Source organism: Dipodomys ordii, unplaced genomic scaffold (assembly GCF_000151885.1).
Source record: "Dipodomys ordii isolate 6190 unplaced genomic scaffold, Dord_2.0 Scaffold93, whole genome shotgun sequence".
NCBI classification, from domain to species: Eukaryota; Metazoa; Chordata; class Mammalia; order Rodentia; family Heteromyidae; genus Dipodomys; species Dipodomys ordii.
The window spans coordinates 4,058,638-4,086,313 of record NW_012267309.1 but is presented as its reverse complement, the minus strand read 5'-3'; the positions used below and the strand labels follow the sequence as shown (position 1 = coordinate 4,086,313).

At 37.8% G+C, this 27,676-nt stretch overlaps 1 protein-coding gene across 1 annotated transcript in view; it reads right to left on the bottom strand.

Annotated features, from left to right (window-relative positions):
• Positions 1-7,531: 7,531 nt before the first annotated feature.
• Uhrf2 (ubiquitin-like with PHD and ring finger domains 2, E3 ubiquitin protein ligase) overlaps positions 7,532-27,676 on the bottom strand; it is a 77,861-nt gene continuing 57,716 nt past the window's right edge. The window contains exons 6-16 of the mRNA XM_013026377.1: positions 25,996-26,047; positions 25,409-25,532; positions 25,086-25,193; positions 23,682-23,786; positions 20,195-20,301; positions 16,359-16,521; positions 15,420-15,560; positions 13,299-13,395; positions 12,818-12,975; positions 11,112-11,210; positions 7,532-10,051 (exon numbers count right to left, since the gene is read on the bottom strand). Coding sequence (XP_012881831.1) covers positions 9,905-10,051; positions 11,112-11,210; positions 12,818-12,975; positions 13,299-13,395; positions 15,420-15,560; positions 16,359-16,521; positions 20,195-20,301; positions 23,682-23,786; positions 25,086-25,193; positions 25,409-25,532; positions 25,996-26,047 — 1,301 coding nt within the window. The 3' untranslated portion in view covers positions 7,532-9,904. The remainder of the gene's footprint in view (positions 10,052-11,111; positions 11,211-12,817; positions 12,976-13,298; positions 13,396-15,419; positions 15,561-16,358; positions 16,522-20,194; positions 20,302-23,681; positions 23,787-25,085; positions 25,194-25,408; positions 25,533-25,995; positions 26,048-27,676) is intronic.

Sequence of the window (27,676 nt, the reverse complement as noted above, 5' to 3'; positions counted from 1 at the left end):
TTAAATAAAATAAAAAAAGAGGAAAATACCTTCCATGGAAGCAAACAGTTAAACAAAGTTACCAAAAGCAATTGAGTGTAGTATGTGAATGGTAGCCATTTGAGGAAGTTTAAGTGGAGGGTTAACTAGCAACACTTTCTCTGATTCATCCAAGACCAATCTCTAGCCTGGCACTGCGTCTGTCATTCAGGGAAATACTGTCAATCTGAAGTCTTAATGCTTCAGAGCATGAGGCAATTCTGGGACAAGGATAATAATTTCATTATTTTCCAGAAATGAGTTCTATTGAGGAATGCAGCTTATGATTATCATGGCTTGTAACACATACAACCATAATTTTTAGGTAGTTTTAGGTGAAATTTAGTCAGAGCGCACATTAATTTTCTTTGGAACAGCATCCAACTTGGTTATTAAAGAGTAAAAGGAGATATTTTAAAAAGTAAGTACTTGATTACACATCAAACCATATGGTAAGGTAGAAAATTTAGTGAAAAATAAAATCTTGAGTTTAAGTTCTTTGACCCACTTACCGATTATCTGTGATTTAGGGTAAATGGCTTACTCTGAAACCTCATCTTGCTGGTAAAATAGATATTTATCAGGGTTGAAAGGGTAAAGTAGTATGTGAAAAATACTGACAGAACTCAGCTTCTTTCTTATATATAGACTGAACAGATCTAGCAACTATCCCTATTGGTGTTCCAAAGACATCTTGATGAAATGCCCCTCTTAATTAAAACCAGTTTAGGGTTGAGAAAGTGGCTTACTGGTAGAATGCTTGCCTAGTATGCATGAGGCCCTGAGGTAGATTCCTCAGTACCACATAAACAAAAAATAAATCAAAAGAAAAAAAAAACTATTAAAAAATACCAAACAGCCCTTTGAAAAACATAAAAGAAAACAAGTTTAAAGGAAGGAAGGAAGCTTCCAGGTGGCAGAAAACAAGAGGGAACCCACATAACTTTAAACCATGGGGCCTGTGTAGAGGTACCAGGACTGGAAATAGACCTTTGGTGGTCAGGGGGTTTGGTGACATCAGGGGATAGATATTATACAGACAATACGGAGGAGAAATGGGACACATTTAGAACTGTCAAATCCCTGCTCCAATATGAGGACTGAAAAAAGTTTATACTTGCCCAGGATCATAGTGGGACACACATTTTTGTCTCAGACCATGGGTTGAAACTAAGTCATTCAACAAGAGGTTTGGCTGCATAAAAATGCAGAAGCTAACTTGTTCTGTCTGTATAGTGAAGGAGTCCACTCAGATCATTGGGGTTTTTTTTAGAAACACATACAAGGCCCAGCAGAAACATCTAACAGTCCCTCCAAAGGGAACAGTTATATACATATCCAAGACACAAACAAAACCCTCTAATAAGAAAACTTCTTATGATGAACTTGAAAAATATGAACATCAATAAAAGGCAATAAAATTCAATGTTTAAGTACTAGTAAATTGCAGAATTCTTTTTTCTTTCTTTTGGTTGGTCATGGGGCTTGAACTCTGGGCCTCGGTGCTACCCCTCAGCTCCTCAGCTCACAGCTAATGGTCTACAACTTGAGCCACAGCGCCACTTCCGGTTTTCTGGTCCTTAATTGGAAGTAAGAATCTCAGGGACTTTCCTGCCTGGGCTGACTGAACTGTGATCCTCAGATCTCAGCCTCCTGAGTAACTAGGTTACAGGCATGAGCCTCTGGCACCTGGCCTAGTGCAGAATTCTTATGAAAGTAGAATTGGGAGGAACTTTAAAAGAACTCTGAACTAAGTATATTTTAAATGCTCAGATAATGGGGAAACAAAAAAAAGCCCTATAGATGAGAACAAGAGATTACAAATTAAGAACAAAGAATAGTTGTAGACACCTATGAGAGAGCAAGCTAATATTCAGAATACATGAACAACTCTAAAATAAGAAACAATCTAATCAGAAAATGGACAAAAGATTTCAACACATACTTGATAGGATGGCAAAAAAAACCCCAAACCCTGCAAAAACAAATACATGAACAGATGACCACATTTAGCTTTTTGGAAAATAAAAAATATATCCATATTGAGATTCCTATACATTAGAATGGCTAAAAATACTGAGTGCTGTTAAGAACGTACGGTAACTGGGAGTGTTGACAGATTTTGACAGATTTGTGCTCTTTTAAGTCTGACCTGGAATCGGATGATGTCATTTTAGGGAGTGTATCAATAAAGCCTAACTTTTTTTTTTTTTTTTGTCTGGGTTGGGGTCCCTAAACTCTTTTTTTTTTTTTTTTTTTGTCGGTCGTGGGGCTTGAACTCTGGGCCTGGGCACTGTCCTTCAGCTCTTCAGCTCAAGGCGAGCGCTCTACCACTTGAGCTACAGCGCCACTTCCGGTTTTCTGGTGGTTTATTGGAGATAGGAGTCTCACAGTCTCTCCTGCCCGGGCTGGCTTTGAACCGCGATCCTCAGATCTCAGCCTCCTGAGTAGCTAGGATTACAGGCGTGAGCCACCAGCGCCCGGCTCCCTAAACTCTTTTGCTCAAGGTCACCTCTCTACTACTTTGAGTCACAGCACCATTCCTGGTTTTCTGGTGGTTAATTGAAGCTGAGTCTTATGGGATGGCCTTGAATTGTGATCCTCAGATCTCAGCCTCCTGAGTAGCTATTATTACAGGTGTGAGCCACCTGGCTGTCACTGGGCTTCTTTTGCTACCACTTGAGCCACAATGCCACTTCCAGCCTTTTCTGTTTATGTGGTACTGAGGAATTGAACCCAGGGCTTCATGTATGCTAGGCAAGCATTTTACCCAACTAAGTCACATTCCCAGTGTACATTATCATTCTTGAGAGGACAAAATCATGAGTGACTGTGAACAGACTAGTTTTCACAAGCTAGGGTCAGGAAGTGGGTACGACTCTAAAGGGGTAGTATCAGAATTGTGTGTGTGTGTGTGTGTGTGTGTGTGTGTTTGTGTGTGCCAGTTGTGGGACTCAACCTCAGGGCCTGGGTAGTCCCTAAGCTTTTGAGCCCAAGGCTAGTGCTCTACCACTTGAGCCACAGTTCTACTTCCAACTTTTTGCTGTTAACTGAAGATAAGCATCTCACATAGCTTCCTGCTTGGGTTGGCTTTAAACTAAGATCCTCAGATCTGGGGCTGGGGAGGTGGCTCAGTGGTAGAGCGCTTGCCTTGCATGCATGAGGCCCTGGGTTCGATTCCCCAGCACCACATAAGGAAAAAGAAAAAAGCCGGAAGTGGTGCTGTGGCTCAAGCGCTAGCCTTGAACTGAAGAGCTGAGGGACAGCGCCCAGGCCCAGAGTTCAGGCCCCATGACCGGACTCCCCCCCCCCAAAAATCCTCAGATCTCAGCCTCTTGAGTAGCTAGGAGTACAGGTGATAAGCCACCAGCACCCAGCAAGAACTTTTAATTACAACAGAACACTGAGTATTTAAATCTCATCACTAGTTGCTTTACACATAAAATCAAGTAACAAGGTACCTCCTCCACAGACTTGCTATCTTAAACCCACATGACCAATCAGGCTTGATCTACTCACTTCCTGGTCGCTTCCTGCAGATGCTCCACATTCCCGGCAACTCTTAACTTTCTGGGTCTAAACTACAGCTTTCACTCTAATAGCTTTAATGAATTTAATGAATTACCCTGTAGGAATTCTGATGATGCTGCCCAAGCCTTACTTCCCAACATTAGTAGAAAGCTCCATTATATAACTTTGCCTCCTGCATACCTGATAATTCAAAATCACAAGGCAAGGATGCCAGTCTGCTGCCAGTGGAAGCTGTATCCCAGCTTCCACTACTATATCTGCGACCAAAGCTGTGTTTGCTTTGGAGAAATATAACGTGAGTAGACAATTCCTAGATGGATCTATTTGCAGTGGGGGTTTTTCTTACTGGAAAGTCTCAGATGGGTGTAAGATTGTGGAGATGCCCTCATCTTTTCTACTGTCCTAGTGCAAAGTACTTGCTTTAGCAACCGTACCCCTCTCAGCAGCACTTTATAAGTGCCCTCCTCTTTTTGGCTCTCAATGGAACTGCAACTTTGGCTAAAAGAAGCCAGCAATCTGTTGGAATGTTTACCTACCTTTAAATTTTCCTTATGAAACAACTACCTCACACAAAGTCTCTGGGCATAGACATATATCTAGATTTTCTGCCAAAGGGTTCCAGGTGTGTCTCAGTTGGTAGAGTGTTAGCCAATGAGCAAAAGTGGCTCCAGGTACCAAGTTTGAGTCCTGGTCTCAGACCAAGAAAAAAAGAAGTAACCAAATTCTCTGCTATTACCGGGCGCCGGTGGCTCACGCCTGTAAGCCTAGCTACTCGGGAGACTGAGATCTGGGGATCGCGGTTCAAAGTCAGCCCAGGAAGGAAAAATCCATGAGACTCTTATCTCCAATAAACCACTAGAAAACTGGAAGAGGCGCTGTGGCTCAAGCAGTAGAGCACTTGCCTTGAGCAGAAGAGCGCAGGATCAGCGCCCACACCAAGTTCAAGCCCCACGACCAACCAAAAACAAAACAAAACATTCCCTGTCACTGTAAAAATAGCCATTTTAGTCAGACTCCCAATTAAGTCCTTATTCCCATATGGAAACTCATGAGTATAACTTTTACTATCTACATTTCTACCAGCATTCTTATCTCTCACCAAAATCATCCACTAGGTTCTTCTTACAGCATTTTAAACTTTCTCTAACCAGCTTTATCAGGTATAATCTCAGGATTTTTTTGTGTGTGCCAGTCCTGGGGCTTGAACGCAGGGCCAGGGCACTGTCCCTGAGCTTCTTTTGCTCCTCTAGAGACTCAACTCCTTTAAAAAGAATTAAAAATTAAAATAATTGACAAAAAAAGTGTAACCAGAACTCATACACTGTAGGTGTAAATATAATTAGTAAAATTGGTGGGTTATATGGTATGGTAAGTATGCACTGAACTTTGTAATTGTCAGTTTTCCTAATACTTAAATGCAACAGTTCAGTTTTATTCATAATAGCAAAGCCCTGAAAACCAAGCCCAAATAGCCACAAATAAATGAAATGTGTCACAGCCATATATAAATTACTTGACAATACATTTGTATTTTGGCAGTGTCCATCAGTTTTGCCTGTTGTTCTTACCATCATATTTAGGTTGAAGGATCTTAATTTAAAATTAACTCTCAGGGCTGGGAAGGTGGCTCAGTGGTAAAGCGCTTGTCTTGCACACATGAGGCCCTGGGTTCGATTCCTCAGCACCGCATAAGCAAAAAGAAAAAAGCCAGAAGTGGCGCTGTGGCTCAAGTGGTAGAGCGCTAGCCTTGAGCTGAAGAGCTGAGGGACAGCGCCCAGGCCCAGAGTTCAGGCCCCATGACCGGACCCCCCAAAAATAAATAAAATTAACTCTCCCCAAAGCAGCCGTTTCTATCACTGCAATCAACTTCATACTTGAGGATATAGTTGTAAACCTCTACTTTTCATTGGTGGTGGTCTTGGGGCTTCAACTCAGGGCCTGGGCACTGTCCCCAAGCTTGCTCAAGGCTAGTGCTCTACCACTTGATCTACAGCTCCACTTCCAGCTTTTTTTTTTTAAGTGAATTGAAGAGTCTCATGCCCAAGCTGGTTTGAAACTGTGTTCTTTAGATCTCAGCCTTCTGAGTAGCTATATTAGGTGTGAGCCACCAGCATCCAGATTTTTTTTTAAGGTGGCATTATTAGTGACTGAACTCATGGCCTCACAACTGCCTAGGAAGGCACATTTGGCTAGTATTCTATCAATTCACACCTCAGTTCTCTTGCTAGTTAATTGGAGGTAAGAATCTCTAGAATTTGTCTGCCTAGCTGACTCCAAACTACAATCCTCAGGTCCAAGTCTCTTGAGTAGCTAGGATTATAGGCATGAGCCACTGGCACCCAGTTTCCTCACCCACCTTCAGTTTGCTTTCCAGAGAGGGTCCAGGCAAACCTTGAACCATGATCCTCTCTCCATCTTCTAAGTAGCTGAGATTACAGGTGTATACCACGTCTGGCTGTAGTTGGTTTCTCTTGTCCAGCGACTGGTTTTAAATTTATTCATTTATTTTTTGGATGTGTAGGATCCACCCAGATTACATGTTAGGTTTCAAGTTACGTGGTATCCAGTGCTTTCAGTAATTCTGATGGCCTACCAGTGGGGATCAATTAGAAGTGATGGCAAGAAAGAATAACATTTGAATGTAATCTGGTGGTGAATGGGCAGCTAGGCTTGATTCCCTGAAGGCAAGAGTATCTTGAGGCCTGGTGCCAGTGGCTCACACCTGTAATCCCAGCCACTCAGGAGGCTGAGATCTGAGGATCACAGTTCAAAGCCAGTCCAGCTAGGAAAGTCTGTGAGACTCTTATCTTCAATTAACCACCAGAAAACTGGAAGTGGTGCTGTGGCTCAAGTGGTAGAGCACTAGACTTGAGCTGAAGAGCTCAGGGACAACACCCAGGCACAATTCAAGCCCCACGACCAAAAACAAACAAAACAAAAAACAGTATCTTGAAGAATAGAGAATTGATCCTTAATGAGAAAATAGGGGGCAATGGACAAATCAGAACAGAGTGCTTCCTATTTCTTATCAATAGGCTCTATAATGAAATCTGAAGCTATACTTTTATATAAGTGTATAAAAGTAAGGGCCTAGATGTTAAAACACATACAGGCTATAAGAGCTAAGGGTATGTGCTTATACTGTCAGCTTCAGAAAGTTTAGGTTATCTTAATATGTATTTACTGAATAAACTCTATTACCTAAAACTGAGTTCTAAAACTAAAGGCTTAAGCTATTGTAGTTAGGGAAAAAATGTTTAAAAAACCCTGTTTTCAAGTGGTTGAGTTGGAGCTCCAGTGGCACAATCAGTTAGGGCACAGTACTTATAAAAAAGTGGCTGAGCCTGAGCCAGGTGCCGGTGCTCACACCTAGCTACTCAGGAGACTGAGATCTGAGGATCACAGTTCAAAGCCAGCCCAGGTAGGAAAGTTCATGAGACTCTTATCTCCAATAAACCACCAGAAAACCAGAAGTGGTGCTGTGGCTTGAGCTGAAGAGCTGTGGAACAACGCCCAGGCCCAGAGTTCAAGACCCACGACCAACAACAACAAAAGAAAGTGGCTGAGCCTGGCACTAGTGGCTTATATCTATAGTAGCTTATAGCTAGCTACTCAGGAGGCTAAAATCTGAGGATCACAATTCAAAGCCAGCCTGGACAGAAAAGTCTGTGAGATTCTCATAGCTTCAATTAACCATCAAAAAACCTGAAGTGGTGCTGTGGCTCAATGTGGTAGAGTGCTAGACTTCAGTGAAAAAGCTCAGTGATAGCTCCCAGGACCTGAGTTCAAGCCCCATGACTGACCAAAAAAAAGTTCAGTCCATAATAGCCTACTAACTGAAGTAAATCACATTTTTAAAAGACTTATCTTTAAACTTAAGCCTTAGAAACATCCAGATACTATGGACTTCCTAAAGGATACCACATTATCTATGATGCCTTGCCAATAAAATAAACAAAAAACAAACAAAAAAAGTCAAATCTGAATTTGGTCATGCTTTAATTCTACTACCAAAATTCACAAAAATATAATCATGTTAAGCTACACCACAAGGTGACTTCACTTAAATGTATTCTGCAGAAAATTTTCAGAACAATTCAATTTCAACATACAAACTGTAGAGGGTGAGGAAGGAGATTAAGATTGAGGATAGAAGACTGAGGGATGAACAGATTTTAAAAATATTTGAGATAGTAATTAATCACAATGATAGGTCTTTATTTGGATCCTGATCCAGACAAACCAACTAAAAATTAAATGCCCATTTATGATATTCGAGACATGGGAAATTAGAACATTTGCTAGGTAGGTACTTGGTAATCTACGAAAACTACTGTCAATGTGTTTTAGCATGTTTTGACAATGGTACTATGCTCATGTTTTCTGAAAGTCCTTATTTCCTAAGTATAAGCTGAACTATTTGTGAAAAGAAACTTTGAAAACTATTTTTTTAAGTTCATGAACGATAAAGACATTTTTAGCTTTGGGACATTTCTGACACAAATGTGTTGTTATAATCAGGCTTTTTCCCAATCTACAATGTTATAGAAGAATTAAGACAATATGTAGCATAACTGAGAATGAGTCATTTACTAATAAAAGCAGTATTATTAAACCAATTCAAGTAGCTCAAACTGGGAGATATTTCCCACTCGTCATTCAGTGTGACCAATGCAAGAGGAAATATAGCAGTGGATAGCACAAATTTAATGATTAATTTTCAACTTAAGCAAGTCTTAACTAAATTCTGATTCTTCACAATAAGAAATTATTTCAGTATCTGTAAGTGGCCCTTACAGTCACTTAGGGCTACTCACAGACATTGGAATAAATGTCACAAACTAATCATGATGCTTTAAGTGTTTCCCAGACGCTAATTTTGAATTTAACTGAATGCAGAAGCATCAAATGGAACAAGTTTGCCACGTAGCAAAGAACAAGAGCCTATAATAGCTTAGAAGGAAAGATGACCAGATGCTAAAACTTCAGAGGACAATTCTGCCATTTGGTGTAAAATGTGCGAGTGACTAGTACAAATATTCAGTAAATATTGCCATTATGTATGTACATGAAGATAGAGGTGGAAAGACTTGATCATACTAAAACTTCAATGATGAAAACACAGCAGTATTGAGAACAGCACAATGTCTGAAAATATTCTCATGTCTGAAATATAAGGTAGGACTCATGCTGAAAATGAACACAATTTAGAAATTACATACAACAGAACAGTCACTATCTTACTTTGGAAATATTTCCCATTTAGAGTTTTAAAAAAAGCTGAGGATAAAATTTGTTCTTAGCGCAAAAGACTTCATTCTAGCTTTCATTGCTAAAATCAGAGTAAAAATGTCTGTTTTAATAGACACAATGAAAACCAATAATTGATTAGTAAAAATCTATAACACAAGCCAGGAAAATGCAGTGAAGTAAAGCAAAGTGAGCTATTTTCTGATCATAAAATATTTATTAAGGTATACTTTAAGGAATATAGTGAATATAAAATTTAGGATCACAATATGAAGCAATTTCGTTCTTCTCAAAAGTCAGTACAGCCCTCAATACTCTGCAGATGTAAAACCACTAGTTAGACTCACTAAAAGCAATTTGACTAGTACAGAAGTGGCTTTTTATGAACATTTACAACTAGAGCATGTGAACACCTCTGAATTGCAAAACCACACCACATTACACTAATGTAGCAACAATGCATCCATATTGTTCTCATTAGTTATTAGTAGTCAACTTGCATAAAACACCAGGAAAAAAAGCACAATGGCGTTCACAAAATGGGCTTAAAATGAACCTGACCTTGCAAAACACACACTGTAATGGAAGAAGGGACATTAAAAAAAGTATTATGCATACTACAGAAGCTTCGTTCATTCCAAGAATCTCAAGTGTCATCTTTTTTTGTAAAATCAAATGACAAGAAACAGGCACAACTAATATTTGGGAGGCAGTGTGTAGCTAAAATCTCATTTAACTAATTAGTCAATGATTTCTAAAATCCCCATAAATTTTTTCTGTCCTTATTCAATGATTTTTAAAATCCCCATAAAACTTCTCTGTCCTGAGGTAGTTGCAAAATAAATCAAAATTTGGATATCAACTAGAGCTGAGGCTTCAACTTTTTAACTCATTAAAACTAGTTGTTTTCACAGAAACTACCTTTTGATATTTAAAAGACAGGTGAGAAATGGGCCTCTTACTACACACACAAGGTGATGGCTATGTGGGAAAGAGGAGAAGTGGCTTCCGAATGTGAGATATGGTCCACTGTTGCTTCAACCCTCCCTTCCCATTTAGATTCTTTATTGTCCAAAAGCCACCAGGAACAACAGTTGTAGACAGATCATCGTCCTTTGCTGTAGCCAGGGAAGAAAAGGTCAAGTAGAGTCTGCAGAATCTCATTGGGAATCATGATGTAATTCTGGCCAAGATCATGCCGGCAAGCAGGGCAGGAGAAAACCTGGGCCTTAAAGGAGCGCTGCAAGCAATCCTAAGGTAAAAACAAAGAAACATACATACAAACACCAAACTTCATCAGTGAGTCAAACATGAGGGAAAAAGACTCAACTTATACTTTTAATAGAGACTGGAACCCTAACTGCTCTAAATGTGTAAGGAAGAATAGCTAGAAAGGCCTGGCAGTCACAGCTTTAGTTCTACCTCCAATGCATATGGTGAGACTTGAGCTAAATGAACTATTTTGTGCTTCACTTTCCTCATCCAGTAAGAGCAGTATGCTTCCCATTGGCTAATCTTTCAGGTTGGACATTGATCCTGTTTTCTCCTAGAGCACTAAAGAAAAAGAGTGCTTGTCTCACATGCATGAGGCCCTGGGTTCGAGTCCTCAGCACCACATAAACAGAAAAGGCTGGAAGTGGTACTATGGCTCAAGTCGTACAGTGCTAGCCTTGAGCTGAAGAGCTCAGGGACAGCACCCAGGCCTAGAGTTCATGCCCCACGACTGACAAAAAAAAAAAGAAAAAATTCAGGATCCTCTTGCTTAAAACCAAGTTATGTATTTTATCTAAGTTAAGACTAAAATTAACTATGTATTTTATAAATTACTTTATACTGAGTCTCCTAAAAATAATTATACAGGAACTTACACAGGTTAGCAAACTCCTATGCAGGTCTGCTTCCATCTTACATTGGAAACTTAAGTTCTGAATTAAGATCAGGATATGAAACCATCACTTGATAGGGAAAGTTGCCAACCACAGTGTAAAACTTTCAGTTTACACCACCATACATAAACCATATATATGTACATGTGTGCACATAGACACATAAAAGCTCAGTGATACTATAGTTTCATTTCAACCCCTTTTCAGTAGTTCCAAATATAGTGGAATACCTCAATAGATAGATATCAGAATTACTATTAATGTCTAATGAAAATGTATTTATTAGCAAGATGAAATTAAATGCCTCTTAAATGGCAAGGTTTTATAACTATTTTCCTTCATGGAAAAATGTTATTCATATGCTAAAAATTGACAGATGCAAAAAACTTAAACATTAATTACAGGAAAGTGAGAAGTTTTACTTACTTTACATACGTTGTGGAAGCACTCTGTTGTCACTGGCTGGTAAACTAATTCCTGGCAGCAAACACACATAAAAGACTGTTCCAATTTCTTCAAAAAATTCTACAATGGCAACCAAGGGAAAAGAAAAAAAGGTTAGCAGTCCTTAACATACGAATAAAATTCTACACTGGAACCAAAAAAGTCTCTGTCACATTTAATGTGCTTACTTTTAACCACCTAAGACAATCAGACTTATATAATAACACTTGAAGAAACCCATCTAAATTTCATATTCCAAGATAACTGTTTTTCTTTTTTGTTTCAGGTTTTTGTTTTGTTTTCTTTTTGACAGGGTCTCCCTATGGAACATAATACTCAGTTCAGCCTATGCTTCCCAAGTGCACATGGATACACATTCAGCTATTTTTCATTAAAAAAAAAAAAATCAATGTTGGGAGTGTAGCTTAGTGCCTAATATATATGTGGATTGGCTTCGATCTTCACTACTGTAAAAGCTAACAAAAACATTGTCTCAAGGTCATTACATAATAATGTCTTTTTCTATAAGTTGTTCCAGTAGATGAAAACATTATTTAATATTTTGTTGCTACTCAGATTATTTTTTAAGATTTTTTTTTGGCATGAACTCAGGATCCTATAGTTTTGCTTGGTTTTCTTGCTGATGGCTGGAAAATCATACCATATTACTTAAGACTTATTCCCTATTTGACAATTTTGAACAATTACAAATTTCCTAGTAAGTTTTATTTTACTTTACTTATTTATTTTTGTCAGTCGTGGGCTTTGAACTCTGGGCCTAGGCGCTGTCCTTCAGCTCAAGGCTAGCACTCTACCATTTGAGCCACAGTGCCACTTCCATTTTTCTGATGATTTACTGGAGATAAGAGTGTCACAGACTTTCTTGCCCTGGCTGGCTTTGAACTATGATCATCAAATCTCAGCCTCTTGAGTAGCTAGGATTACAGGCATGAGCCACCAGTGACCGCCTCCTAGTAAGTTTTAGATTCAGTTGCCTGTGTTTCATAAATTAAAAATTCTTAAGCTGGACACCAGTGGGCTCACACTTATCTCTAATAATCCACCAGAAAACCAGAAGTGGTACTGTGGCTCAAGTGGTAGAGTGCTAGCCTTGAGCTGAAGAGCTCAGGGACAGCTCCAAGGCCCAGAGTTCAAGCACCACTGACACACTGACACACACACACTGACACTGACACACACACACACACACAAATTCTTCCCCCAATTCTATGTCAATGTGAATTATTAAGTTCAGGCATTCAATAAAAAAAAATCTTATAAGTTTGACATAAGTGTATGGGCATTTACATTTATTCCTTCCTTTTCTTTTTTGTTTTGGTGCTAGCTAGTACTGGGGTTTGAACTCAGGACTGTGAACTCAGGACTTGCCTTTTTTTACTCAAGGCTGGCATTCTACTGCTTATGCCACACCATTGCTTCCTTATTTTACTTTTAAATCATTAAAAAATTATTTTTAAATAGTTCTACAAAAGGGTTTCAATTCAACATGTAAATTTACATATACAATTTGCATATCGATCAAAGTCACTCTTCTGAAAGGTGGTAGCACTGGATGAAAACACTGGATAGGACCACATTTTAACTAACTGTGTAAGTGATACTTCGTAAGAAAATTACTTTTTACTGTTTGTTAATACATTATTATTTAAAAAAAAAACTTTGCATACTGGTCCTTCTGCAAGAGATGCAAGCACTTCATCCCACAGCTTCTGGTTCTGACAGTCTTCTCTGATTAGTCGCTGCTGTTGTGGGGTGAGCTGGAAAGCCTCGACTGCTTCCGCTGGATCTGATGGTTTCACCACTTTGGAGGCACTTGGACATTCATCTACATTTATTTTAAGAATATGTCAGCAGATGTTCACAGTTTTGCTTAGAACCACAATAATGAGAGTTAACTAGTACCAGTAATGTTTAGCAGAAAGATACCCACATAGAGCAGCATCTAACTTCCCCTGGAGTTTACAATATTATACTTGATGCTACCATGGCTCCAACATTGCTAAAATACACAAATAGACCCATCTCCCCCTGCAAAGTAATGACAATACTTTTGTTTTTTATTTCTTACAAATCTCATTTTTTTCTTTTAATATCTCTCTTTTGCAAAATGTATATTTTTGGTATATGTAGTATGCAACTGTTACCCACCATCTGAAGTAGGCCTTTTTGTGGCTTCACTGGTCTGTTTCTTTGATGGTCCTTTAGTTTTTTTCCCTTCCTTATCTGATGGGTAACCTGCTGGATACTGGTAAGGAGGGGAAAAGGACAATTTAGATTTGTGGCTTTCAGAGAAGAAAGTGGGGAGGAAGAGTCTATACTTTATCTAAACTGAGAAATTACACAAGAGAAATCCATATTAAAAAATAGAATTCAGAGGCTATTAGAATCACAAATTCCATGTAAAGTCAGGTGTGTGTGTGTGTGTGTGTGTGTGTGTGTGTGTACACTCAATGTTAGTTCTCTAACATTTGAGCCACAGTTCCCACTTTCAGCTTTCTGGAGGCTAATTGGAAATAAGAGTCTCATGGACTTTCCTGCCCTAGCTGGCTTCGATCCACAATCCTCAGATCTCAGCCTCCTCACTAAGTAGGATTATAAGCATGAGGCACCAGCACCTAGCTAAGCCATGTGGTTTAGTGGTAGAGTGCTTGTCTAGCATGCATTGAAGCCCTGGGATCCATTCCTCAGTACCACATAAACAGAAAAAGCTGGAAGTAGCACTGAGGCTCAAGTAGTACAACACTAGCCCTGAGCATAGAGAAGCTCAGGGATAGAGCCCAGGCCGAGTTCAAGCCCCAGGACCAGCAAAAACAAAACAAAACAACAACAACAATTTCCATTTTATAATACAATAATCTTAAGTTTCAGATCTAAGAGAGTTACATAAGAAATCTTCATGTATTTTTCTGGATGGATTGAACATTTAAGAAAAGGAGCATTTACATATGAAAGTGAGACTCAATCACAAAGCACAAAAATAGTAGTATTCAACTATATAGGATAATTGTATAATGGAGTCAATTTAAAATAAAAAACCTAATTGCCAAATTTCTCATTTCCCAAAATTTGGAGGTGAAGTGAGCTTTCAGAAGATTTGATTTGATGTGACTAAATTACTAAGTTTGTTAAGCCCCTCACAGTCAGACTTGAACAGATATATTCTACCTAGTACCTTTATATTTTACTAGCTACCTTTTTGTTTTTGTATGGGACATGCTTTTGTGGTAACACTCATATTTAAAGTGCAATGTGTTTCTGGTCTCAATGGTGGTGTTATTAATTCATCATGGCATATGTGCTTTTATGCTGCTTCTTATCAGTTTCAAATCTAATTTATTAGAACTTAAATACTGGGATCTGAAAATACTTTCGAAAATGAATTTGCAAAGTTTCTAAAAAAATTGGTCATAAAAGAATTATTTCGGTAATTATTTTAGTAGCTGATGGATCTTGTTCAAACAATCATTTTCTTGAATTAAAAAACAAAACCAAAAACAGAAACAGACTTGCACTAGAAGACACACACTCACCTGCCTGCGTGGTCAGACACTTGCCCATAGTTCAGCCCCTACACATGCAGTGTGGGCAGAGCCAGGGGAAATGACAAAGCTGGCAGTCTTTACAGGAAGCACAATGATGGGGAATGATGGGGGATGAACTCAAACCATGCTCTGAAATCACTGTCAGGAACAAAGTCTAGGGTATACAGCAGCGAAGGGGAAGGCAGCCACACCATCCAGTATGTACACAAAACCAACAAAGTCTTTTATGAGTTAACAGCTGAGCATGGGCAAAGGGGGGGAAAAGGCAAAAGCATTCAAAGTGTGGCAGGGCAGGGAAGCAGCTTTGCAGGGAAGAGAGAAAAGGAGTGAGGAAAAGTGAGAAGGGTAGGAAGCAGAACATTCTTATAAGCCACCTCCCCCCATTTCCCCTACTCAAACACACCCTTTTCTATACCATGTAGGATAGAAAGTATTTTTTAGGACCTCCTAACCTAAATCTTGTGGGTCCCTTTCCCTTATAATTCAAGTCATTTCCAAATAAAATTGGGAACACTTTTCCTTGACAAGTCCAGTTTTTCCCAGCAATAACCCTTGGTTCTAGGCAGTCTTGATACCTAGGATGCTACCCTTTATCCCCCTGTCCCCCACATACTTTCATACCTCTTAAGAGTCCAATGATCAATGGCTATGAATTATATCCAGCGTTAAGGCACATAGATAGTACTGAGTTTTTATAAACATATGGGTAGCCTAAATGTAATCTAACCTGTAAACGCAGACATAATCTCCTTGATCGTTCTATTCCTTCTGAGGTCCAAGGTGCAGGTTCAACATCATCCCTTCTTAAAAGATAGCGCCAAACCAAGAAACCATGGCTGGATGAAATCTCTGGCCAGTATTTCACCACCTATATCATAATATTTCAGTACTGGATTGAGATTTAAGATTTATTTTTATCCATAATGTCATCATGTTAGTGGTTTAAGTAAACTTGTCAGAATTAAATGCAATCAGAAGATATTTGCCTTGCTGTAAGAAGAGTATAGTCAAGAATATTCACTAGATTATTTCCTATTAAGATAGTTCCTATATAAGCATATATTGCTATAAATATATTAACAAAAACAAAACCATACTGATGAACATTAATTGTGAATTAGGTAAATACAGTGGCAATGTGATATCTTTATTTTTTAAACAAAAGATACAAATCAATTTTTAATGTTCAAATGTATAATGCTCTGAAAATCTATTGTGATCATTAAAATTATGAGCAATCTGAAAAGATATACAAGAACCAATGCCTACAACAGTCAAGTTACTTATCATAAGAGAATATATACTTATTTTAAAAAATACTTGGGATTGAATGTAGCTCACTGATAAAAGTGCTTATCCCAAAAGCACTAAAAAAAAAAGGAAAAGGAAAAGTCATCGTGACTCAAACTCTAACTCTGCCCTTAAGAACTGAAAATTATCAAAATTGGGCTGGAGGCTTGTCTCAAATGGTAGAGCTTCCAGCTACGAATAAGTATCACAGTTAACAGTTCAATTTACACATCTGCTAATATTTTCAGAAAAAGTAGAAATGCCGAGTTATATGACCTGTTTTTCCTCTCAGCCCACCCACAGTAGTTCTCTGTGGCAACCCTGTTGTGAAAGCCCAGGAAGAATGACTAACAAGATGTCATGCCAGATAGAGCACCTTATAAATGCCATCATATCTGTTGCCTTCTTCAGGAGCATATTTGCTGATCTTCCTCCCTTTAAAACTGCGTATCACTCTGACTGGCTTACCAGCTCTCCAATTCCGAGACTCTGCTCCAACTTTATCATCCAATGGAGCATCACAGTTTAGGGCCAATGCCCTAAAAAAAAAATAAAACGAAGTCTTTATACCAAGTAATCTTTCTCCAAGTATATAATCGAGTCATTGGGTCAGTTAAAAGGTGAATTATGCCTTACCTGATGGTTAAGATTCTATGATTCTTTCCATATTATTCCAGACAATAGGATTATGCTTTCCCCCACCAGCAGAGAAGACAAATCAGTTTTCTGATGTCACCCCTAAGCCAGGGGATTGGTTGTCAGATAGCCTGTAGGGTTCTTCTGAAAGTAATAACATCTGTGCCACGTATAATAGAAAACAACTAGAAATACATGGAATTTGCTTTAAATAACGTTTGTTGAGGGAAAGGAGAACGTTGGAAAACTAAAACTAAAGCAAGTGACTGTTTTAATTGTTATTTTTGATAAGGGAATAGGTAACTTTCTGGAATAATGTAGAAAGAAACCTAGGAAAATAAATTTGTCAGTAAGGTCCAATTGACCTTTAGGTTTACTTTCCATATTCCAGATAGCAAAATTCTGACAAGTTTAAGTGTATTATAAACAACTGCAATATAAAAATATTAAAAAAAATTCTCCATAAAGAGGTAAAACTGAAGCCCTAAAATGCCTGCACTAACTTATAACAATAAGATTTCTGGTTGCTTGAGATCACTAGTTTACTAATGACACACAGACTGAGTTGGAAACACCTGATGTTAACTGAAAGTTTCCTTAGTATGTTCACTCACAGGAATAAATCAGTGAATTTATTTGATGTTATAAGACCTTTCTTGGGAGAACCTAGTCTTATTGAAAACATTGTTTAGGGCTGGGAAGGTAGCTCAGTGGTAGAGGGCTTGCATGAGGCCCTGGGTTTGATTCCTCAGCACCACATAACCAGAAAAAGATCAAAGTGGCACTGTGGCTCAAGTGGTAGAGTGCTTGGGCTGAAGACCTGAGGGACAGCGCTCAGGCCCAGAGTTCAAGCCCCATGACTGACAAAAAGAAAAGACAATATTGTTTAAAATTAGTATTTTCTCATAAGACATGTACTTCACTTCCTAAATTAAGTGATAAAACACTGAGAATACACAAGATTTTATGTGTGTGTGTGTGTGTATAGCCAACTGGTAGAATCAGATATGATAAAATTTAAAATTTCAGGATGTAGTTTTATGTAGGCTCAAATAAAAAATAGCTCTCAAGATTATGACTAACCTGTTGAAAAGGAATTGCTTAACCAGAGTTATCTTTTTAAAGTAAGTGAGGTTTTGAAAGATTTGTTTTTTAAAATAACTTTTGTAGCTATTAACAAAGAAGTAAGATTACTAAGTTATCTTTATCTAAAGGGGAAATACTTTAAAAATCTGAGGAGGGCTGGGAAGGTGGCTCAGCGGTAGAGCGGTTGCCTTGCATGCTCAAGGCCCTGGGTTCGATTCCTCAGCACCACATAAGCAAAAAGAAAAAAGCCGGAAGTGGCGCTGTGGCTCAAGTGGTAGAGCGCTAGCCTTGAGCTGAAGAGCTGAGGGACAGCGCCCAGGCCCAGAGTTCAGGCCCCACGACCGGACCCAAAATAAATAAATAAATAAATAAAAATCTGAGGAGTAGAAGAAAATACAGCCATATTCCATTTTACATGGAATACCTGTAGGTTATTACCTATAGGCAATTCATCTTCTTAGGGAGCTAGGGTAAGTATTAACTTCATGTCACTGAGTGACAGGCTTTACAGCTCACAGGTACCTGCAGTCATAATTACTGCTACCACTAAAGCCCTATCAACTAATTTCTGTTTTCAGCTAAGTATACAGTCTGTTCAGGATTGTGAACAAGTCCAGCGAATGAAAGGAGGCACAACAGCAGCAAAGCTCTTCCACTACAGTATCACTTCCTATTAGCAAAGAAGCAAAGAAAAATACACCATACACTGCTTGGGAAAGAACATTCTACTGGTCAGAGCTAAAGACTTTTGATCTCAGTTTTCATGTTTATGAGATATGTTTAAAGTTTAATATACAAAGTAACTAACTGGACGTTAAGGTGGGTTATCATCTTCATACAAGCTAACCCTAGATTGCTCTCAGTTAAAATTTCAGAATCTTCCTTTTAAAAGCAAATGTTTCAGAATCTTCCTTTTTAAAAGCAAATGTTTTGGGCTGGGAATGTGGCTTACTGGTAGAGTGTTTGCCTAACAGGCATGAAGCCTTGGGTTTGATTCCTCTGTACCACATAAACAGAAAAAGCTGGAAATGGTTCTGGAGCTCAAGTGGTAGAATACCAGCTTTGAGCCAAAGAAGCTCAGGGACAGTGCCCAGGCCCTGAGTTCAAGCCCTGGGACTTGCACAAAAAAAAAAAAAAAAAAAAACAAATGTTTTTACTGGTTGTCAAGTTATTAATCTAATGAAACTGTAACAGTATTGGATTGTCCATAATTTTAAATGAATCTACTATGTGTATTATAGGTGTGAGTCATTATGAAAGAAGTTTCATTCAAGCAAAATAGTCTACTATTATTAACAAGAAAATATAATTTTCAGATTTGACACCTTAAAGCCCCTTTGAAAATTAAGATATATTTTCATTGAGAAAATCTATCAGAATTTTTCTAACACCTTTTAAGATTGTTCTGCCAGATGAACAGCCTTCTTGATAGAGAAAGAACATCTAGGGACTGGATACTATCTCAGGAATGATTCCACCAGCAAACCTGACCTGTCTCCTCTGCTGGTTCAGAAAATAATCCTACTGTCAGAAATAATATACAAGACATAAAAACAGATATTCTATGTAACTCAGTATGCAATAAAGTTTTGAAACCATACTGGCATATTTTTTATTTCACACGGTAATCAGAAATAAAGGGGAGACTAAAAACTGAGTGATTTTGATTTTAAATGAAACATACTCACTTTTACTCAATACAAAAAATACCCTTAATAAGACACAAAAACTTTCAATAAAATAATCAGAGAAATTTTACGATGACAAGTTATAATGTGATAATCGTCATCTGATGGCAATACTGACATTAAAATGCCTTAAAATGTTTTGACACTCTTAAATTTTGTGTTCCACTCAGGCTGATATCATTAATATTTCTATAATAGAGGTCAGTACAAGGTAGCTCTTTTGTAATGACCTAAGAGGATTTAGTACAAAAAGATCACTTTTTAAATCAACGTTACCTTTAAACATTTAGAAGATACCTTCTTAATATAAAAAAGTACTTGAGTGCAGTTCTCATGAAGTTAACTTTATTTCACTTATGCCCATGTGGCTTCCAACCATAAGCCCTATTCACATTTATTGAGTTTCCACTAAAAAGAAGTTTAGTTCATAACTTTAAAAGATAAATCTGTGTTATTTAGCAGATCATTTTTGTTTTGACTAGTAGGGCAGTCAACAAGCCACCTTGTTCTCAATTTTACTTCAAATATATAGGCTCTTGTCAAAGTCAGCAACAAGTTTTCAAGTGCACAGGGCATATTTAGTAAAACAAAAGGCACTGTGTCATTTAAAAATGAACAATATGAAGAAGTTAGGATGCTTATAATTATATAAGCAGGCAAAGGAATTTTCGTTTCTTATCTTTACTTCTTAATTTAACATTCTGCCCTGCAGCCTAATCACAAGTTAGAACCTGTAAGTTTGATTACTAAGTAATCAAACTTTTATACAACATCCAAATAGAAACAGTCTTTACAATAGTACCTGTTCATATTTGTTAATGTTTGATCAGCTGATGGTGCACCAATTCTTTTATTACCAGCAAGATTTTTACCACCACTTCCAGTGTATGTGAATTCATCACCTCGGTCCTACAGGAGAATATTTTCACAAGAAAATATCTAAGCATAATTTCACTCATTCTTATTTTATTTTATTTTTTTTCATTCTTATTTTAAAGTCAGAACATTTGTTTAGGATATTATGAATTGTCATGTTCTTTCATGGTATCTATGAAAATAACACAAAATTCAAATAAAATTATGAAAATATACCTGATGGTGAAAACATCTTTAGTTCTAATTTCCAACATCTCCATACTTGGTTATACTCAGGGTAGGTATGTGGACAAAATAAATCTCCAGAATAAGAGGTTTTATTGAAATACTCTATTTCACTATCAGTACTAGCTTATGGGCTATTTACAGAAGGTACTGTTTTCACAAAAACACTCATAACTGAATCTTCAAGTGTCATTTTGACCACATCTAAGTTTGCTGCTGAAGACTCAAATTCTGATGTTGATAATAAATATTTTTTTTCTTGGTGCTGGTCTTAGGGCTGGGCCTTGACCTTTTTTGCTCAAGGCTAACCCTCTACCACCTGATCCACAGCTTCACTTATTTCAGCCTCCTAAGTAGTTAGGATTAGAGGCATGAGTGGCTGGCACCCAGAGGTATTAAATTTTATAAATCAAGTTTACCTAAGAGCCTCATATGAGATTTCTAATAGCATAGGAAGTTTTCTACATTTCATACTCAACTTTAAGTTCTTCCATAATACATTTGGGTAAAATAATAGTTTACTATTAAAAACTAATCTAGATAAGAATTTGAAAATTGAAAGTAGTAGTATCTACTAAATGTGAAAAAATAAACATGCTCAAACTGGGGCTGGGAATGTGGCTCAGTGGTAAAGTGCTTGCTTAGTATGCATGAAGCCCTGGGTTCGATTCCTTAGCACCACACAAACAGAAAAAGCCAGAAGTGGCACTGTGGCTCAAGTGGTAGAGTGCTAGCCTTGACAAAAAGAAGCTCAAGGACAGTGCTCAGGTCCTGAGTTCAAGCCCCAGGACTGGCAAAAAAAAGAAAAAAAAAGAATTACCTGTTTCTTTAATGCAAATCATTTTAACTAGTTCAGGGTGAACTTAAAACGATGTTTTGTCTACTAAGTTCCTTTTCTTTGTGTGCTGGTCCTGGGGCTTGAACTTAGGGCCTACGTGCTGTCTCTGAGCTTTTCTGCTCAAGGCTAGTGCTCTACCACTTCAGCTTTTTGAAGGTGCGTAAGTAGAGATCAGAGTCTCAGGGACTTTCCTGCCCAAGCTATCTTTGAACCTCAATCTTTAGCCTCCTGAGTAGCTAGGGTTACAGGCATGAACAACCAGTGCCCATTTTGTCCACTAAATTCTTCCTTGCTACTGAGGTCAAATATCTTGTTTTCTTTTGAACTAAGCTTAATTAAAATCTTGGGTTAAAGCTGTTGACATAATTCAACCATGGTGGTACATTCCTGTAATTCTAACACTTGGAAGGCAGATACAATTGGACTGAGTTGGAGTCTAAGGCCAGTTTAGGCTAAATAGTAAGTTCTGTGCTAGACAAGGTGTGACCCAGACTCAAATCAAACAAGTAAGTGTGCTTTTATTGACTCCAAAACTTTGAAAGTTTTCTCTCTCTCTTTTTTTAAACATAACATATTGAAGAACTTCATCTTCGGTGTATATTCTATTTAAAGGAACTCTAAGTACATCTTAACACAACAATCCAGAAAATTTCTTAAGCTGATCAGAACCAATCTTATACATAGTATCTGAATTGATTCCACAATACTAATAACTTCCAATCTTTTAATCATGACAGTACTGCAAAGAGTGAGGATTATGATAGAATATGCACATTCTAATCTAAACTGTAGTTAAAGCAAAACTTAAAAAAAAACCTTCTTGAGAGAAGGGATGGACTTGGGAAGGATGGGGCAGAATGGCAACAGGTTTGTACAACTACTTAAAGTTTAAAAAAAGATAGAAAACATCATTTAAAAAACAAAACAAGGCCAGGTGCTGGTGGCTTATGCCTAGAATCCTAGCTATTTAAATGACTGAGATCTGAGGATTATGGTTCAAAACCAGTCTAAACAGGAAAAGTCCATGAGACAATTTGAGCCACAGCTTCACTTCCAGATTTTTGGTGATTAGGTGAAACTAAGAGTGACAGATCATTATCCATGAGCACAAAAATTCAGGGACAGTGCCAAGGCCTGGAGTTCAAGCCCTAAGAACAACATAAAACAAAACCTCTGATTGTTCTTTAAGCAGCATATAACCAAAATAATCAGGTGTCAAGAATAACAATTAAATTCTATATCACTAATTCATCTGTACTTCAATTATCATAACAAAAGTATATACTCTTTAAAATTTTTTATTGTTATTATAAAGGTGATGTACAGAGAAGTGTACATTTTCACAAGAAAAATGATTTTCCATCCTATTAGAACTTTACAATTTCAGACCATTAGTTTTAATTTGTTGCATCTTCTAGTCCATGAGCCACTAAAATGTACCTAGAGAAGAATCCTAAACAAGTTTGCTACCAAAGAAGGGAACACATAAAGAAAATGTAACTAAGCAAGAACATGAGGTACTAAGTTCAATCTCTACTTCCAGCACAAAAAAAAAAAAAGAAAAAAAGAAAAGAACTACATACCACAGGAGACAAGGTGCTGTCCCAGAGGAACATACGTTCCCAATCCCTATCCTACCTTCCATGGTGCCAAAGCAGCTACCTAACACCATCTGGGAGCTTCCATTCCTGACATCATCCTCATCTTTCTTGGCCTCTTCACTTAATGTTATACAATCAACCATCCTAATGCAGGAGATGTCTTTAATTTCTAATATTAAAGTGAAGCTGCAGCTGTTTTAAAATACTTCTAATTTGTAAAAAAAAAAAAAGCACCTTAAAGAATATTTTCCTTTTTAATAGTTCCTGAATACATATAAATCACTCTATGTAAAGATTAGGTATTAAAGTGATTTCTCTTGTAATTTGTATAGAACCAATTACTCCAATATAAAGTCTATGTTATCAAGAAAACATAGAATTTGATGTATCCTAGACAAAGAATTTCATGTATCCTAGACAAAGCACCTGTATTTTATAGAACAAGACAGGTTCTAAAGAACAAGGTCATGCTAGGCACTGGTGGCACACGCCAGTTATCCTAGCTACTTAGGAGGTTGAGATCTAAGGCAGTCCTGGTTCAAAGCCAGCCCAAGCAGGAAAGTCCATGAGACTCTTATCTCCAATAAACCACCAGAAAACCGGAAATGGCACTGTGGGTCAAGTGGTAGGGCATTGCCTTAAGCTTGAAGAACTGAGTGATGGTGCCCAAGCCCAGATTTCAAGCCCCATGACTGACCAAAAACAATCAAACAAACAAAAAAAACACCCAAGGTCATATGATCACTTACTACTTCATCTGCAAATCCTCCAGCCAAGACAAGAGAATAAGCCCCATCATTGCTGCGACCATGAATTCCACCAACATGAGGCCTATGAACGCCTGCTTCGCTCACCTATAAAGTAAGTAAAACGACTCTCACAGTACTTTTTTAACCACTGAATTACATTTAACAAATGCTTTCACTGTTATTGGACCCTAAAAATCCAAGTGCTGTATCTCACTCAGAGTTCTACCTTCTGCTCTTCTTTGTTTTCCCCAAACAAACCCTAAAGGTACAGAGCTGACAAGCCTAGAATTCTGAGCTTAAAATAATGACTAAGTAATCATTACTTTATATAACCCTAACTTCCAGCTCAAGGAGAACTATCAGGAGACAATACCTCTTCTCCTTTCTTGTTTATCATATTTCAGATAGTAGATGTTTCCTAACCAGTTTGTCAAGTCAAACATGCAGCAATCCTTTTAACTTCATTCTTCTACATTATTACTCAAAGCCATTTATCCCAGGACTACTGTGATTTTTGTCTCTTAAACTCAAACCCATCTTTTTCTTTTCTTTTTCTTTTTTTTGGTCAGTTGTGGGGCTTGAACTCTGGGCCTGGGTGTTCTCCCTGAGCTCTTCAGCTCAAGACGAGGGCTTTACCACTGGAACCACAGCGCCCCTTCTGGCTTTACTGAAGGTAAGAATCTCACTGACTTTCCTACCTGGGATGGCTGTGAACTGCAGTCCTCAGATCTCAGCCTCCTGAGTTAGGATTACAGATGTGATCCACGGGTGCCCAGCTAACCCCATCTTTTTCTACTTTTATTGCTCAGTCTTGGTTTGAGACATGAATGTTTACAATAATGAATGCTTTTGCACTGACTGCATCCAGTTTTGCTCCTTTAAATCCATTCTATCTAGCATAAACAGAATTATTCAATGTTTGATTTCTAACAGCTTAAAACACATTACATGGTATCATAATAACAAACCAAAATTAAGCATTATAAATTACCCTCTCTCACCCTGGTTCCTCTCTACTTGCCCAGATTCATCAGTAGCTTCTTTTTCATTCATCCCCTATATTTCAGTCAAAACCACTCATTTCTAGTTCAGTTATACTATTCCACTTCAGTGGTCTACTGCTTTTTCTCATTTTGAATTCTACCTCATTGAAACACGTGCCCTTTGTGTTCTTTGAACTCCCTAGGAAAAATATTATAACTCATCAATGTTGTCATCCATTTGTTCTTGGATTAAAAGAAGCTGAAATTCAAACTTACAAAGTATTCTTGGGAATTTAAGACACTTGAAAAAAGAACAAGAAACCAGTAAGACTAACTGAACCTGAAAAGGTTTCGGCCTGGAATCCAGAGTAAAACTTCACCTCAAATATAAAATAAAAAATATAAACACATAAAAGCATACCTGAACTCTAAATCTCCAAGTTGACCCAACAGGAATACCAGGAATAGGTCCATAATGATTAGACGGGACAATAGTACATTCTTTTGTACGACCAACACAAGCCATTCCCTGTAAGTCATAAAACAAGGTGCCGAGAAACCATTATGTTAAATCTTAATAATTTATTCACATCTATTTCCATAAATCCAACAAAAATAGAAACTTGGCTATTCATGTATCACTGATATTAACTATTAATTATTGTATTGTTTAATCTCTTTAATTACCATGGTATTGAAACACACTATACTATAAATTGCTACTAAGGAAGATTCGTTTTTTACCCTGCCCCAGTCTCTCCGGCTTTCAGTACTAGATGATGGCATCTTTGCTTTTTTTTTACTCATCTTGAGTTTTTCTCCAGCCTTTACAACCTCACTGGAATCAGTTTTACAGGAAGGACAATACCTTTAAGTAAAGAAAAAGAACAAAAAATTTTGACAATATATCGAGTCCAATCAATAATAGTAACAACACAGCAATCTTTTTAGATTAGGTCAAATTCTAAGATTGGGATATATTATAGCACTTCAGCTAGCACTAAATTATTAACCTTTTCAAAACATTTATATGATTAGTTAGCTATAAAAAATTGTCACTGAGGCTGGGAAGGTGGCTCAGTGGTAGAGTGCTTGCCTTGCATGCATGAGGCCCTGGGTTTGATTCCTCAGCACCACATAAGCAAAAAAGAAAAAACCGCAAGTGGCACTGTGGCTCAAGTGGTAGAGTGCTAGCCTTGAGCTGAAGAGCTGAGGGACAGTGCCCAGGCCCAGAGTTCAGGCCCCACGACCAGACCCCCCCCCCAAAAAATTGTCACTGATAGAGACTTTAAAAGTTCAGTATTATAAATCCTCACATTTAGTTCAAACACCAGACAAAAATATGAAATTCAAATGACACCACAAACTCTAATCTCACTAACCCTAAGAACAGAAATTCGCTTGAAATTCTTATCATTAAAAGGAGAAAGAATCAATGCTTCTAGATCCAATATTAAACTGTGTAATAGGCACATCTCCACATCTAACTTCATTAGAGTGAAAACTATACATAGTCTATTATAACAAGTGCACAGGACATCGAAGATGTTTTTTCATATTCACCTAGCTAATTTTAATCCCTTCTACTTGTTTGTCTTATCAATTGTCTTAATCTTTTTGGGGGGAGGGGCAAGGAAGGGGCTAGCAGAAGAAGGATGCTCTACTAGGATTTGAACATAGAACCTCATGCTTGCTAAGAGTAAAGAGGTACTCTACTACTTGAACTACACTCCCAGACCTTTTTTTGTCTCAGGTTTTTCCCTGGGGCCTGCCTTAGATGTTGATCTTCTGATCTAGACTTCTACATGGCAAGAATCACACATGTATACCAACAGGCCTGGCTTAATGATTGACTTTTTACTCTGCTGGCCTCAAACCATGATCATCTCAATCTTTACATCCCCAGTAGTTGGGCTTATGGTTTACATTAGGCTACTGTGCCTATGTCTACAGAATGAGATAGGACTTCTTATGTGCCACTGAGAAGCTGACAAGTTTGAATATGCTAACAAAGATCTAATAGCCATTCCTACTTAAAATTGAATTTGCCAAAATTTTCCATTTCACAATCTATTCCACATGGCCTTTTGAACAAAGAAGGTATCTATCTATGTCCACTGGTCAATCCCAAGTAACCATGAGATATTTTGTTTTGGCACTTTAAAAGCCTACATATGTCTAAGAAGACACTATAATAAGTTGAAAATCACTTCTCCCAAATGCTTTTTAAAGAAGCAGTAATATAAACCTCACTGAAACAATGGGAAAGAAAAATATGAGAATTCAAAGAAAAACAGTTATGTAGTCATGGCAAAATTCAGACTGTGACCGCATAAGTAGTAAGAGGTAATATTAAGAAGCGATATCCTTTTTTACTTTCACTCCTATAGCCTCTGTAGTAATGCAGCAAACATCTAATAGGCCAAAGAAAGACAATTAAATAATAATGTGCAGGGTCCTTCACAAATTAGCCTTTGAAGCAAATGAGTAGTATTCAGATTTATGCTTTTGAAAGCATAAATACTGGATTGGAGAAGGAACTGGGGGGAAGGTGGTTAAAATGGATCTAAGCCTGGTGTCCATGTCTTAGAACAGGAGTCCTAGCTACTCAGTAGTCTGAGATCTGAGGATCGAGGTTTGAATCCAGCAAGTGCACACAAATCCAAGAACTTGTTACCAGTAAAAAGCCAGAAGTTGAGCTGTGGCTCAAGTGGTAAAGTGCCACCTTTGAGTGAAAAAAGCTAAGCAAGAGCCAGAACCCAGCTTAGAATTCATTATAATAACTGAATAAATATATCAATAACTGAATAAATATATCAATCCCAAGTATCTATTGGCTGGAACATTTTAAGCACTTTGTTTAATATACATTACATATCTTTACAAATCTACTTTAAGTAGTTCAAATATCCATTTCATACTCATTTTTTTTGTGTTTTTTTTGGGGGGGGTCTGGTGGTGGGGCCTGAACTCCGGGCCTGGGCACTGTCCCTCAGCTCTTCAGCTCAAGGC